General features: G+C 44.0%; 2 protein-coding genes across 8 annotated transcripts in view; one reads left to right on the forward strand and one right to left on the reverse strand.

Moving 5' to 3' along the window:
* LOC105568062 overlaps positions 1 to 1,168 on the reverse strand; it is a 10,916-nt gene extending 9,748 nt beyond the window's left edge. The window contains exon 1 of the mRNA XM_012023432.1: positions 931 to 1,168. Coding sequence (XP_011878822.1) covers positions 931 to 993 — 63 coding nt within the window. The 5' untranslated portion in view covers positions 994 to 1,168. The remainder of the gene's footprint in view (positions 1 to 930) is intronic.
* The window catches only part of LOC105568060 (epsilon-sarcoglycan), a 29,446-nt gene continuing 13,164 nt past the window's right edge, over positions 267 to 16,548 (forward strand). Inside the window, exons 1-6 of one of the 7 annotated variants that reach the window (XM_012023428.1) lie at positions 267 to 426; positions 7,525 to 7,859; positions 8,451 to 8,593; positions 10,374 to 10,513; positions 10,577 to 10,752; positions 11,082 to 11,183. In XM_012023428.1, the coding sequence (XP_011878818.1) occupies positions 8,476 to 8,593; positions 10,374 to 10,513; positions 10,577 to 10,752; positions 11,082 to 11,183 (536 nt within the window). In that variant the 5' untranslated portion in view covers positions 267 to 426; positions 7,525 to 7,859; positions 8,451 to 8,475. Of the gene's footprint in view, positions 427 to 1,851; positions 2,080 to 2,593; positions 2,862 to 5,658; positions 6,643 to 7,524; positions 7,860 to 8,450; positions 8,594 to 10,373; positions 10,514 to 10,576; positions 10,753 to 11,081; positions 11,184 to 16,548 lie in introns of those variants that run through there. The other 6 variants (XM_012023424.1, XM_012023427.1, XM_012023430.1 and 3 more) reach the window with 6 other exon arrangements.

Raw genomic sequence — 16,548 nt, forward strand, 5'->3', positions numbered from 1 at the left:
AGAGAGAGAGAGAGAGAGAGAGAGAGAGAGCGAGCTTGCGAACGTATTTCTCGCAAACTTTTTCGAGTTACGTAATGCCGTTAACGATTACGTTTCGCGGTACCGCATCATCGTCGATTTCGCGGGAGAAATGATCATAGAGCGTCGATCGCGTGCGCGACGGTTTCGACGACGGGAAAACGACATACGAGGGCGGAAGGAAACGCGGGGGGAGCCGCGGCCCCGAAACTTGACTTCCCGCCCGGAAAATCTGGAAATTTTCGGAAAGGAAAATCGAGACGCGCGGCGCCGCGCGCGCGCGCGCGCCGATTCGACGCCCGCGCGCGGGTATTTCGGAGCGCGGGGTATACGTAGGATGTATTTTGGACAACGTCGAAGTGATGACACCGAGTGCCGAAACCTGCGAGCGAAACCGACAACACCAAGGTCGTATACTCCACCGAGGTCCGCACGTGAGCCTCTCTCGGCCCGAGAACATCGTGGAACGTCGGGGCTCGTGTCGAAACGAAATACGCGCATAATTAAAACACGTGGAGCCCGAGAGAGAGAGAGAGAGACAGAAAGAGTCGAGTTTCTCGCGAGGCCGGTCGGCCTTTAAATTTCGTCGCGGAGCGAACTTTCTCGCGGTCTCGACGATCGAATCGCCTAAAACGAGAGCCGATCGGCGTGTACGCCTTGGCACGTGTGCGAGTCGCGTTGCGCGTACGCGCGAGCGTACGAAAAATCCGGCAGGTAAAGCGAGAAAGAGAGAGGAGAGGAGAGCGGAGCGTCGTCATCGTCGTCGTCGGTGGCGGCGGCGGCGGCGGCGGCAAGTAGGTCGTGTGTCGCGTGGATAAATAATCGCACGAAATCGACGAGCGCGATCGATCGATCAGGCACGCTCGCGGCCGGCCGCGCCTCGCGTGTCGGCTGGCTCGCGCGCGCACGTACCTCTTCGAAGATGCTGCCGACGTTCGCGGTGATGAGGAGGACCGGGACGCCGTTGCCCGCCATTCTCTCGCCTCGCTCGGTAGACTCGGGGGGCCTCGGTGTCGCCGCTGTTCCGTCTGGCCGGCACTGCCGGGGTCTCCGGGGGGAGTCTCTGGTCACCCGACGGCTGCGCGACGACTAGCGGGATCCGCGGCGACGCTCTCTCGGTCGCACCGCACCGCACTGGCACACTGCACCGAACGGAGTCCGACGACGACGGGGCGACACTGGCAGCGCACTCGCGGCCGCGCGACGATCGACGGCGGCCGCGCACGTCGTCGGCCGCACGCACTCGCACACTACTAGCGGCCTCCTCGCTCTCGCTCGCTCCCTCTCGCCGCTACGTCACTCTCCTTCTGTCACCGCTACGGCGGCTACCGTCCTCTCTTCTCCCTCGCTGCCGCGGTTCTCGCACCTTTCCGGGGAAAGCGCAGCGCGCCGTTGCGCGTGAGATCGGACAACGCAGATAACTCGACGGGAGGATGAGGAGCGCAAAGTCATCCCCCGCGCCGCGAGTACGTGCGCATTGTCGCGCGCGCGCGCGCGCGCGGGGCGCGGGTGAGAAAGAGCGGCCGTGCGTGTCGCGTTACGTTGCGCTGCGTCGCGTCGCGTCGAGAGAGAAAAGTCGCGAGCGCGGTAAATATATCCCTCTATCGGCCAACACGCGGAGGCCACGCCTACCGCGGACGTCAATAGGCAGTGCCGTGCCTATCGCGCGCGTGTCGCTGGCGCGGGCGTGCGTCGTGCGTGCGCGTCCGCGTCCGCGTCGCCCGCGGCTTTTCTCTCCGCTCTCCGGCGAGCCGGCGAGCAAAAAGAGACCGCTGGGCATTGAGATGATCGCTGCCGGACAGAAAAAAAAGGAGCCAACGGCGTCTGAATAACGGCGACGCGCGGACAAAGCAGCCGGCCGGGCGTTTATCTCTTATTAGTAAACAAGTTTCTAATTCGACTCTCTTAAGCCTGATCTACAATGTGCTCCTTGCGTCTAGAAACGCTCTATTTTGCGGCCAATGAATGCGTTTAAAAAATTTGTGCGGGCTGATCAATTGTACGTAGAAAGTGCCAGCGCGAGCCACAAAATGAACGGAGCTCGGTTCTCACGCGATAAAGGTCAGAATTGCTCTTTAACAAGAAACCGACCCTTCTTCGGGTCTTCTTCGGCGAAACTCGTTTACACCGAATAAAACATAAGGCAAAATCTTAGGAAATCAGCACACCACGTGACTTCGGAGTCATCCTTCTATCTTGTGCTATGCGGTTGGAAAATTTGTGTTTTCTTGTTAAAAATAATGCCGGTTAAAATTTTTGTGTTAAATCTTTAACACATTGCTCTTGTGTTAATTGGCCTCTCTCTCTCGAATGTAAAATTATTAAAATACTGAAAAGAAATGTTAAAACAACACAATGTGCACTTATTTTCTAATCTGACACAATGCATATGTTCTATATTATTAGTAACGAGATTTAGCTGTTAAAATTTACAGAATACAATGTTGATTTTATTCTATGTAACATAAGTGAGTGATTTCGAACCGTCATTTGACTTATTACATCTGTGAAATGTAAAAATTGCATTTCTTAAAATTCATTTTGTCGTTAAAAATATGTTAACTTTACACAAAATTGATTTCAAATTATTTTGAGATTTGCATTGATTTTGCGTTAAAATATCAACAGAGTATTAGCGTTATCATTTAACATATCCATATTATGTTAAATTAACACAAACATTTACGTGGATTGTTTGGGACATATGTGATATCTGTTAAATTTAACACAAATTTTTCAACTGTGTAAATAGTATCAGTGAGTCTCCATATGGTCCCAGACATAAAGAGGACTGAATAACACAACTCGACAGAGGGACGGATCCGTAACAATAGTCAATATTGGTAAATTGTATATTATACATTGCATAATCGTACATTGTCGACAAATTTCTTAAGCGTTTCGATTTGTTCATATAAAATATCTCTAGACGCAGGAAGCACGTTGTAGATCAGGCTTTAAGCGTCTAGGAACACTCTGTTTCGTAGACGATTGATACATTCCAAAAATTTGTACGAGTTGATCGATTGTACATTGCGCGTTGTACAATCGTACGCCGTCGACAAATCTTCCAGGCGTTTCGATTTGCTTATGTAAAACGAAATGTTTCTAGACACGAATGAGGCTTTAACCCAGCGAGAACACTTTCGAAAATGGACGGTTTCGACCCCGTCGACGGGCGAGAGTGACAAAGTCGTAATCGTGAGATAATCGCAATTGATGTATGAATACCGCAAAAACGCAGCCGAGAGAACGAACGTTGCAAAAAGTAGCCGAGAGAAAGCCGAGAACGCAGATACGCGACAACTTTGGCGATCACAAATGAGGACAGTTTTATCGATGCACTTTTTTCAATAGCAATTAAAGTCGCTCTCCGAAAAAGAGGAAAAAAAATTATCGAAGTCATGCGCACCACGTGCCGAGGTCGCTCGTGCCGTCGCCAATTGTGTCGCAATATCGGTCGGCGACAAATATCAATGGACCAATCGACCGGGATCGATACTGGCATTTCTGGCCCGCGGGCAGAGGATGACAGGACGCGGGGCCGGGGCTTTCACGCGCGAGCGGCGATCGGCGTTATCGGTGAAACACACGTTGCGTCCCTCCCCGGCCCCTCTCGGTCCTCGCCAGGAAAATCCCCCGACGCCAGGACCGCGGGGATCGCCGCGATTTACTCACCGGGCAAACTTGGAGCGCGCCTCGCCATTTTCTCCGGAGAGAACCTTGAATCGCGAATCCCGTGACGTCCGGAAACGTCATCCCGGATACGCGATAGTGCGTTTGATGCGCCGCACCGCGTCCGCGAGTAAAGTCGCGCTGGGAAGGGAACGTTGTTTTTTGTTTTTCTCTAGAAGGCGCGTCACGATTCTAACGTTTCGCCCGAGGATTCCGGCCGGGGAAGGATTTGTAACCGCGACGAAACGCGTACTATCTTAAACTGGGAAACGGTCGGGCGTCCTCTTCCTAGTTTCGATCTTCTCGGTTTACCGCGACGCGAACGCGGATGTAAGAGCGCGTCTTTCCTCGTCGCGGCGACTTTTCTGTGGCGTGCGGAAAAATGCGACGGGGACAATTTATAATTAAGCTTTCATTTTATTTAAGTTAGAACGCTAAGTAATTGAATGTAATATTCAACTTTTTTAACGTCGCTCGTTACGTTTTTATTAATATAAATATAGAGGAAAGTCCTCTATTATGAGACAGGTATCTAATACGAGATACTCTACACTTTTGCAAGTATCGTGTTTTTTTTTGCTATTCTTTTTTTCCACCAGCAGCTTCTGAGTTGTTCGGTTTTAAATAATAAACATGTAGGAGTAAATAATAAACATGTAGGAGTAAGTAATGTCCAGCGAATCTTTCTGAATCTCTAAACAACAAATGTGTTTACTTGAGAATGTTCTCGAAAACAAGATATTTCGTGTTATTGCGCTTCGTTTTATCTTGAGAGATACCTGAAGACGAGTCCAGATTTTATTGACTACCAATGGACTTGCGTTTCTCGATGATATTCCTTATGAGACAACCGTGTCAAAATCTGTGCAATTTTGACAAATTATTTCTCGGAACAGTGCCCACAAAAGGCAATTTAATGCTCATTCATTCGAAATTAACATATTTCTTACGTACTCGCTCCCGGGCCTAATTATCATATTTCTCGTTTAAAGGCAACATTTAATTTTGCATGTAAAAACCATCTTATAAAACTCCGAGAAAATGGGAAACGCCTCTGAATGCTCGATCGCGCGGCAATCTTTTTCTAAGATCGTCAGCGCGATTTTAAGAGGTCCAAATTATGGCTTTTCTGGGAAGGACGCGAGGTGTGAATTAACATAACGAGACGTAGGCTCGTTCAGTTGGGAATTTTCGTTCAGCTGGATTCCCTGTTGACGGTTAGCCGTTTCTCGACCGGCTATAAAAAACTTATCTCGCATCAGCAGGGCGTCGTGATAATGAGCGGGACGGAAGTTTCAGTAAAAGTGTGTCATCGTAATGTGTGAAAGGCCATAATAATAATAGTTGCGTCAATGAATGCGATTACGTTTGCTGGGAACCTGATTGGCCGCATCAGCGAACGTCATTATCATCCGCGCGCGCGAATGTTGCCGCGAGATAAATCGCGCGCGATTCTTAATACACAAAAAAGAAATAAATAACGACGGCGCGGTCGTAAATTGAGATTTATTATAGTTCGGAGATAACGATAAAAATAGGAGCAAACAGCGCCGTTACGTGGCGTTTGTTTCTGCGAGGCATAAAAATATCGTTGCATTAAGAAACGGAGTCTGATGCAAGCCTGTAACTTATCTTTCTTTTTTTTTTTTAACGCGACTCTTCGTGTCGCTCAAGTGTCCGCGACTGCAAACTCTTCAAACGTTTCCGAGCGAAGAGAAAGAAAGAAAGAAACGGAGACTACTGTATATTAAATATATTTCATCACAGCGCGATTTTTCTTTCCCGTCTAGATATTAATTTATTTCAATTTAAATAATACCCGAAAAACATGATGTCCTTCCAAATAATGTCTAAATAATGTATAACCCGTGCGAGCAAAAAACATTTCAGCCTCGATCGAATAAATAAATAAACGGCCTCTTTAATTTCTAATTGATTTTAAATAAATAAATTTCAATTAATACTAAACATCCGACGAATATGCGTCAGATATTGTGGGATGTTAAGCAGGATTGCACCTCGAGAAAGGCAGGTTTGAGAAATTTCGAAAGGCGGAGCGTATCCTAGTAGCACAATATATTGGCGCAATATTGGGAAATAATGTAAATCTATAGTATTCCCTGTATTGGTCCAATATTGTGAGATGGACGTCTTCTCTTATTTAGCCAATATGTCTATTTAGAAATGTGATCTAATATCGGTCTAATATTCTCATTACATTGTTAAATATTGGCCAACGTATTTCCAGCATGAATCTACTATTATATAATCATTATTGTGCAACATTTACATTTATTCCAATATTGCATGTACGTTGGACAAAATCGGCCAATAAATTTCTAATATAACCGACATTGGGCCAATGTTTAGCCAATGTTTAACCAATGCACTGTGCTACTAGGGGTACGGTCCTGGAGGCGGTGTGTGTGCAGTCGGAAGCGACGCCAACCGCGCATGTGAACAGGGAGCCGCGCGGGCGCCTGGTGCTCCGTCTCGCCTCGGTCCTCTCGCATCTCTTCTTTTTTTTTCCTCGACGTCGTCGATCCGGGCGTGCTATCCCGTACGTCGTCCGCCAGCTTACTATCGCACGACTCTACGCGACTTTGCACGCGCGAGCTGAAGCCGCGTGCGGGCTTTGACCGCGTCGCGGTTCTCGTTTCACTGTGCATCGCATTGACCCGGCGGTGTCGTCCATCCACCGCGTCGCGGCAGACGGTCCTTGGCTACGCAAGCCTCCGACACGTGCGTGCGTGCGAGCGTGCGTGGTGCGACGCACGCGCGCGACGGGGACGCGGGGCGACCGAGCAGCGACGGCGACGTCGGCGACGAGGTAGCGCCAGGCCGGGGAGTCGCGTCGCCGGATTTCCAGAGCCGCGGCTCGAGTCCGTCGAGGAAGTCGCGCACCAGGTGCGCCTTCGTCCAGCGCTTCGTCGCGCGACCGACCACGAGGTATCCGGGCTTGCGTAACGATCGATTTCCGTGACCCCGCCGGGAAATTCGGGCGGCTCGCCGAAAATATCGAGCCGCGCGAACGCCCGGGGTAACTTCCTGGGGTTGTCACTCGCGGAGCTGCCGTTCGCGCGGTGCCCGACCGATTTCACGGAGATACGTGGCTTCGATTTCGTGATGCCAGGCCTTAATTGTTACAGAAGCAGATAAGACTCGCGAGATAGAGAATATCTTAAGTAGAGGAGAATCGTCTATTATGAGGAAGCCTCCTAATATGAGATAACGGACTGATAAACTAATAGCCATGTGTTGGTTCCATCATGAATTCATTGCCTTTGGAGTGAAATCTGTTTAGTGGCAAATTCATTGTTAGCTCGTGCGCGCACCCACAGAAAAAATTTCCGGATTCAATTACACTTCAATGTATAATGTCATAAAATAGGATCGATATAGCGCCAATCATATTTATTATAGACAAAGGAAAATTGTAATCTTAAAAGGACAATTCTAAAATCTAGAATAAAATGATAGTATGTATCGTCTTTTGTCGAGTATCGTGGTGCCAACTTGGGGCGTTGTAAGATGGAGGGAAAATTTATTCCAAACGCAAGAATATATAAACTTACATTTATACAAGTTACTCTTGTCTCAATGTAGTAAGTCAATCCTTTTAATTCGATAGAGGAGAATACGAATTATTGATTTTATTTTGATATTGTCTTCTTTCGGAAAATTGAACGCGTGTAGCATCTTTCCTAGCATCTTAATTAAAATGTATTGGCACGGCAACGCGATAATGAGCTAAGGGAATAACCGCTGCGAAAGAAAGAGAAAATATGTCAGCAATTTTCTAACCAATATCGCTGTCGCGACTCGTTGCAGAAAAACTGGAGCTTGCGTGGCGGAGAAGAAAAATCCTCAACGTCGCGCCTGACTAATACTAATGCTGTATCCCTGGAAAAACTATCGGGAACAATCGATCCAGGAAGTGCTCCGATCGGGGACACCGCGTACTTCTCTCACGTGCAACGCGCGTCGTCCCACGTGTCGCCGGGTGCAATAATGGCAAAGTCGGGGGCTGCTTCGTGATTTTTATACTAGATACTAACACGTGAGTCACGCGACGCGTATACGGTGTTGACACGAACGGACATCGTGTACGAGTTTCGCTGAAAATCTCGATCGACAAAACGCATTAGTCGCGCGTCCGGTTCTTCGTAAGTAAAAGTCGCGTCATCTGTGTATTATTTTTAAGAGCGTTCGATAGCGTTTTCGAATAAACGTGATTTTGAAGAAATTATATTTCGCAAAAAAAAAATGACTTCGAACATAAAGAACGTGCGCATTTTCCATCTGATGTCGATTTCTTTGTTTTGTAATTCAGGATTACGTTAACATTTAAGTTTTAACAAAAATTATCAAACAAACCGCTAAATGACAAGTAGATGTATATTTTTAGTAAGGAATTGCTTTAACTTATTAACACATAACAATTAAAATTACTACTGCTTTATTCCCAAGGAATATTTTTACCTATGTAACATAATACATGTACAATTTTTAACGAACTTTTTCTAACTTATATCGAATCTTACTTGCTGGGCATTTTTCAGACTCTATGAAATCTTGCCATATTATTTTATACAAACACAGAACCGCGAGTATAGATTCAATAGGGCCATTCATTGGCACTCTTATCGTAAGAATCGTAAGAATCACGTTTATTCATTCTATTTCGATCGTTCGAAAACGCTAAGAGCTCTTATCGTGATCTTGATGTCATCACCAATCGACCTTTTCATTGTCAGCGCTGACACTGTCCAGTATACGATCATGCATCCGATAATATTACTGTCGACATTGGTGGCCTTCGTCACCGCCGAGAGTATTCTAATGACAGAGGTCTTTGTCATTCCCATCAGACCCGAGACTTTCGATTGGAGCGCAGATGGTAAGAGAATATACTTGATCTATCTAATTTTTCTCGACAGAAATACTTTAATATTTCCAGTAATTATTGGATATCAGTAAACTCGATATACAAGAAGAAATAAGTAAAAGAAAGACTCAGGGAACAAAAGAAAAATGTCGGATTGTATTATCCCTAGTAGCACAGTGCATTGGCTAAATATTGGTCCAATGTTGGTTATATTAGAAATGCATTGGCCGATATTGTCCAACGTAAAGCCAATATTGGAATAAACGTTTAATAATATTAGATTTACAAATAGATTTAATATCGCCAGTAGTTGAAAACCAATGATATGTAATTTTTAAACGACCTAGCTAGTGTTTTTATTTAAAAGAAAAACACTGCAACGTTTCGGTCCCGTCTTTTTAAATGAAAATATTGGCCAGTGTAGGTCGTTTAAAAATTACATATCATTAATATTAGATTTGTGTTGGAAGTGCACTGGCCAATATTTAACAACGCAATAAGAATATTGATCTAATATTGATATAATATTAGACCTATGTTGTTAAATAGACGTATCGGCTAAATAAGAGAAGACGTCCATTTGACAATATTGGGCCAACACAGGGAATACTAGATTTACATTATTTCCCAACATTGCGCCAATAAATTATGCTTAAGGGATGTATCATTGTTCTCAGCTTATGTACATTATTATCGAAATCAAATCAGAGGGACGAAATAGTTGAAAAGATTGAAAGTCCTCCCATTTGTCTATGAAAGTGCTCACAATTGTTAATTATGCGACGTTTATTGAACTATATTTTATATTCTAATTATATTTTTTGATTTGTAACTAACGAAAAAAGTTAAACGAGATATCTATTATATTAAATCTTAGATAGAGGCAAAATTACTTTTTGCATTGAAACTATTGCGATCCTGGAAGGAAACATTCCGCGTAGAATAAAATTCTTGTAACGTTACAATAGGTATTCAACTTATTATCATTATTTCCAAACCAGTACATTGTCTCGGAGCGAAAGCCCAACCTAATGAAATTCTAAAATAAGACATAATGTCAGGCTATAATTATCCTACGTAGATACCCGTTAACCCATTTCACAATACGAAATTAAAGTATGTCTTCGTACGTCATTCGCAACTCGCGGCGAATAGCAATTACTCGTTGGACCGTCGTAAACGTTGCGCTGACCTTACGGCCAATATTGTCGCATACCACGGTACTTTCTAATTCAGCGCCTTCAGACAATTTTAACGATACACGAAACGAGTCATTGAAGTTATATCGCCTGTCTCGCGAGAAATATAACGTCTCTCGGATTAGATGAGAAATTCCTTCCACATGCACGCGGAAAAAAAATTATTTCGTATTCCTCAAACTTGGGTCGATCGATCACTTCGGGAGAAGTGAAAGGATCCCGGAGTTCATAGAGATTTTAGATCACGCATTCATATGTTTCGGACACTCGATCAGTTTTATTCACCGAGAAAAATGTGTATTTTATTTTATCTTACCATCATTTGTTTTGCCTTTTTCTATACGAGCATTGAGAGCTGTTGTATCGTTCATTTTATTTTATCTGCCGTTTCAATCCTGTTTCTCATCATTTATTATCCGGCATTTCTGTTCTCAGTTTTTCAAGTTTCTCTTTCGCAATTTTTTCATCTTTTTTTCTCTGCACATTTTTCCATTACAGATTTTATATCTTTCTTATATAATTTTTTTATAAATAATTATTCTGCCATTTTTCGACGTGAACGCCTCTACTTATACCGTGCCATTTTATTTCAGGGCACTCCGATCAATTTTCGTATCAACCCTCCTTGCTGAACGCCCCCGATCTCCCGTCATGGATACATTACACCTACAGCAAGAAGGATCATCATGGTTTTCTATACGGCGTCGCGCCCAAGGATCAAAAGTATTTTCAGGTGATACACAATCGCTATACCATCAGTTCGCGGTTGACAAACGCTTAAGTGAGATTGTTTCAGCTGGAGATCGTGGGGTTGAACAAACACACCTACGAAACCCGTTACAAAGTGCTCGACATGAACGTGCTCGAGAGAGAGAATCTGACCAAGTACGAGGTGCACCTGAAGATTGACAATCTCAACGTGGAAGACATGTTCGATCGCAATCGCACTCAAAAGCTCCTCGATATATTCAGGTCGGTCGCATCAATTTCTTATAATCCTCACTTCTGCAGTTTCACCGTCCTCGATACTGATAACGTACGTCATCCGCCGCTTCCTTCCTTATATGCGAAGCGTAAACAGGAGAATTTTTCAATATAATACATGCATAAGCTTCTAAAAAACCGAGCTAGTTAACTTTGCGAAGGAAAAAATAGAGAAAATTGAACAAATCACGCTCTAAAATCAGAACAAAGAGCGGATCAGTTTTATTTTTTAGAGGCTGCATCGGTAATTAATGGTAATTAAATAAATTATACCGCTAGCAAGCAAGCGCAGCAAACGTATTCAATTGTAATTGCAGGAAAAAATTATGGAAAGGCGCCGCGGACTTGTACGTGACTTTCTTGGCGTCCGCGATTGAACTCGGAGCTCGTTTACCCCTGAAGCCCAGCGAAGGCGAAGGGTGAGTCACGTTTCTAAACAGTCCTGTATCAAACTCAATTCGACCGAGAGGGTGGAATTTACTGCGAGACTTAGGCCGGTATTCATAGTCAGATCTTGTATTCAAGACCGTCTTGAATTTATCTAAAGTTGCTGTATGGAACATTTTATTGGCTACGGAGTATTTAAAGATGATCTTAAACAGGAAAATTTTTCAATATGCAAACGACTTTTTACACTATCCGGTATTGGAGAGTAACAAACGTGTAACGTGAACAATGAATTCTTTGAACGAATTCTTTCGCGACTCCCGCGTCGGTCATTTACGCGAGTGGCATATAATTATAAATACTAATACGAAATTTCGCAGAAACGCGTAATGAAAATGAGAATAGTGTTTCTACGATGAGAAGCAGCTTTCTGTGATATCGCTGACGTACTAATCGTCCGATCAACCGCAAACAGCTCCGTGACGTGAATTCGACGCTTGTTTTTATAATTTTTCGCTGCTACTTCCTACATGCACTATCATTTATCTGCCCGGCGAGAAAAACGTACGCTCTCTTATCGGAGGCCAGATATTTAATCTAATTATGTAAATGATGTGACCGACAACTTTGAGGAATGAAAGTTATTTAGAGACCAGCAATCGTAGTCGTAGTCGCGCTTATCACTTCCGCTTTCGTCCAACGTTTTACTCGTAATATATTATATCAAGCACATTATAACAGAATATTTCAAGTAGCACGATCTGTCCATAGAACTGAAGCGAACAATAAGAGAAGCGAGTAAACAATCGGGACTTCCGTTATGGCCGCGACGAGTTGCGCTTTGCGCATATGACGCGTAATGATGAAAAACGCCGGAGTTTAAATCATTCAACGTGACGTGAAGTATTGTACGAGATGCCTTGAATCGCGATTTTTATCGCGATTACATCATCGCGATTCGACGCTATCTCCTCCTCTCGCGGCTTCGTGACGTAGTTTGTACTTAGAACGATCGCTTCTTTTGCGCGGAGGTGTGCGATTATTTCCCATAGAATCGGCGACTGAATGACGGCACGATTACTCACGCACTTCCTCGAATAAGCCCCCGGCTACGTGGAATCGAGCCGACGGACTTTCCATTCGGCGCTGGTATAATCGCTACGGTGCACAGTTCGCGCGCGCTGTGACTCCCCCAAGATTCTAATTCTACGGATCAACGATCACGATTTATCGCGGTTCTTCTGCGGACACGTAAACGGACGATAGCGCGATTTATCTTCCGCTTTCGTGTCCGTCGCGCTTCTCGCGTGAAAACACTTGCGTTTCTGACACGACGTTGTTTCCTATAATCAACGATTACACCGCGTATTGCCGATACAAACAATGACTGTTATTTTTAACGACGAGAAGATTCGCGTGAGACGAGATGATAAGCGAGAAAAATAAGGAAATTGCAAGTGGACAGTAAAATTAGATGTAATTTGCAACAGAGTGGGGGTGGACTCGGTCTCAGCAATAATATAATATTTTTAAGTGCGCTCGTGGCGTTGATGATTTTATGCCTAACATAAATAAAGTCCAAAGTAGATTTCACATAATCCTTTGTGATAAGAGCAGTTTTCCAAGTATTTAAATCAGTGGTTGCAGTTAACAAATAATATATTTCGAGTCATGCCACGCTCCCCATAAATCCACCCAATAGAAATTCCCTAGTAGTACAACATATTGGCGCAATATTGGGAAATAATGTAAATCTAGTATTCCCAATATTGGTCCAATATTGTAAGATGGACGCCTTCTCTTATTTAGCCAATATGTCTGTTATTCTTATTGCATTGTTAAATATTGGCCACTGCACTTCCAATGTAAATCTAATGTTATATAACTATTATCGTGCAGTATTTACATTTATTCCATGGCCAATATTGGTTTTACGTTGAACAATATCGGCCAATGCACTGTGCCATTAGGGTTATACGAATATTATTAGAAATAGGATTTAAATATTGATCCACAATAGATCTATCGATTAAATTAAATCGAGGACGAGATACTTGATTTTCGCTGACTTGTGGGAGATAATTTGGATCGGAGATGGTTAATTTCAGTATTTGAGAATTTCGGGATATGTATTTTACCCACATTTGCGCTCGTTCTTGCGGCACCGTCGGAGGAAAACGATCTCGTGCACGCGAAATGGTGAGGCGAGTCATGCGAGCCATGTTGCTGTTATTGAAGCGCGGAGCCGGCGTGGGCCGACTTCCTTCCGGTGCAACAATGTGTGACATGAAAACAACGTATTTATTCGCGACACGAGGCGTTGTCTCGCGTGAAAAGAAATTCAAATGTTACGAAACCGTAACATTGTTGCATCGACATGACGTGGGATACGAGAAAGTGAGAAAGAGACATGGCATTTTTCCCGATATAGATTTATGTTTCGACAAATACGTCGAGACAGAGTTAAGGAGCAACAGTTTCTCAACGAGATGTGTCGATTTGTTACGAAGCAGCTCGGAGTCGCACTTAGATCGCGACGTGCTTCCCGACTGCGAGATTGGAAACAATGGCTTTTTTCACAGAGAGCAAGATCAGTTACTAATATCGGATGAGTATGTTTTGCGCTTTTAATTTAATGAGATAATATTCGTTGCTCTCGCTCGATGATTTTCTGATTCATCACATCTGACTCATTGCGGGTGATTTAAAGTGAAATCAAATCGTTCGTTATTAAACGTGAATCAGTTGTTTTTTTATAAATAAGTGAGTTGTTCTAAGATTAGACATCCTCCTATTGAAAGAGTTTTGCGAAGATAAAAAGTAAATATAATATTTTTAAACAGTACAATAATGTAGACGTATACGATTCGTAAAAGAGCGTAGCGTGACTGAGATTTTGTCTGGTGTTTCATTCACAGTACACTGAGAAACAAAACTGTTGAGTCAAGAAAATATTTCTTGATTCAACTATATGCTTGATACAATGTTAGACCAATATTGTTAAATATCGGCCAATGCATTTCCAATATAACCAATATTCGGCCAATAATCATATTATATTGCTCAATATTTGTAAATGCGTTTCCTATATAAATTTAATATTGTGTAATTATTATTGTGCAATACTTGCACTTATTTAATAGTCAATATTGATTTTAAAATTGGGAACCACTGGCCAATACATTTCCAATATAACCAATATTGGGCCAATAATCATGTTGTATTGCTAAATATTGGCAAATGCATTTTCTATATGTATAAATCTAATATTATATAGTTATTACCGTGCGATATTTGCATTTATTTCATGGCCAATATTGACTTTACATCGGGAAATACTGGCCAGTACATTGTGCTACCAGGGGCAGGTTGCTACTGTGAAAATTCTCGTTATTTTCCCGATTGCTGTCGCGCGTTCGACAAATTCGGATAATCGAGGAGTTACCTTTCATGCCCCACCGTACATACTTGTCACGTTAGTGCGTGAATCACCATTGTATAGAATCACTGCTTTCGATCGACATTGAAACAGCGTCGGGCACGTGCGTCGCCTTAAATACGCGATCGGGCGAAAGTTCGAAATCGCCTACAACGAGAGAGGCGGCGACGATTAATCTCACACGACGCGACGGCGAGATAAATCGACTGCGCAACGATAGGTGCCACAAAGACACCGAGAACACGCGCGATTTCGCGAAACGTATTATTCAATTACGATAGGCGGCAACAAAAGGAACGAAACGAGCAGTCCAACTTCTTCCGGCGCGGCCGAGATTCGACTGCGAGCCTTCATCCGGCCCTTCGTCTCGCTCACGCGCCTCTCGCGCTCGAGACTTCTCGGAAGGTGTTATCGGACACACTGAGAGAGCCGTATCGTGGCCGCGCGACGGAGCGAAAGCTCGAAATCGCGCGACGAGAGAGCGGCGTGATTAATCTCTCCCGCGGCCAAGACAGATCGATTAACACGCCGATCAATCGCGTGCACTGCGTACCGTCTGCTTATCACTTTCAGACTTATTGCGTCACGCGGCAAGTACGATGACACGAGCCAGCGGCGATTATTCCCAACGTAAATGCGACATTGTCATCGCGCTCTCGGAGCACTTGGCTGACTGACTGGCGGGGGCTTGTTTCCACGGGTGATAAGGCCGCGCCTAAGGAGCCACTTCGACCTTAGATACGTATCGGTGCACGGTATCGCCGCGTATCAGTGAAAGCCGGGAGCTCGCGATCGCGAGATTGTCGGGCTTTAATTGGGCGCCTCAACATTGAGAAATGTGGGTTTTGTCTCAATTCCCGGGTGCGCGCGCGAACAGCGTGACACATTCGTCGCAAGTCACGATCTGAATAGAGATTGAGTGCTAAGATTGAAGAAGGTAATTTAAATTTGAAACCTCGAACTGTACGTTTCTCTTTAGTTCGCAGAGATGAAGGAAACAATTTTTTCTCGAACGGAAAAGAAATCGCGTGGGCAAGTTAATCTTGCGTTTCCTGTATGGGTTTCCTGTACGGGCTACTCGTGCTGATTTAATATCGCGTGTATCGCATTACTCACGGCGTATCATAATGATCAGTCTCGAAGGCTATTATTTATTCGATTAGGTATTTGTGAGAGATATCGAATTGAAACGCTCGCGAGCTGTGTGATCCGTACGTTGTCATTCGCACGCACGAAAGTTCAGTATCGTGAAGTAATAATTACATAATTCCCCCGTGGCGAACGGATGATTGAAATCAGTGGAGTGTATCCAGCGAAAATGCAATTTAGATATCGGTCAGATAACGCGCCATAATTATGAAAAAATACGAGAGGTCAAATAGTCATCACGATTTGCAATTAGAATTATGATTCACGTGCGACCGCTGAGAAATGCTTTTCAACGAATCGAAGTGTACAGTTGGGGTAGGTCGCGTTTGAAACAAAACGTTCGCGGTGTCGAAAAAAAAGGCGATTAATAATAGCCTTCCGGATGCAACAACGGCATTGACCCACATCGTTAGTGTCAACAATTTACGAGGTAATAGACAATCGTTTACCGCGTTTATTGTTAATGCACGCTTGTACGTACGTACGGGCAAAAGTCCCACGCGCGCTACTTAAAGGAATCCTTGACGGGAATGACGCAAATACCGTGTAGCGTGAATATCGCGATATGATCCGCCTGATCGTTCGATAGTCGAGTACAAGTTTCTTCGTAATGTCGCGAGCGATGGCTCTTTTTGACTCAGGTGAATATTCCTCGACTCTCAGTCGATGTTAAATAGAGATGTGCTAATCAAGAATTTTGAGGTCGAATCGAATCGAAATGCAATTTTTAATTAACAACATAATAATTATTAGATTGAATTTTAACACATAGTTGAGAATATTTTTATGTGGAGAAATAATATTGATTT

The sequence above is a fragment of the Vollenhovia emeryi genome, unplaced genomic scaffold, assembly GCF_000949405.1.
Source record: "Vollenhovia emeryi isolate VEMERY1.0 unplaced genomic scaffold, V.emery_V1.0 DF939132.1, whole genome shotgun sequence".
Lineage (NCBI taxonomy): Eukaryota > Metazoa > Arthropoda > Insecta > Hymenoptera > Formicidae > Vollenhovia > Vollenhovia emeryi.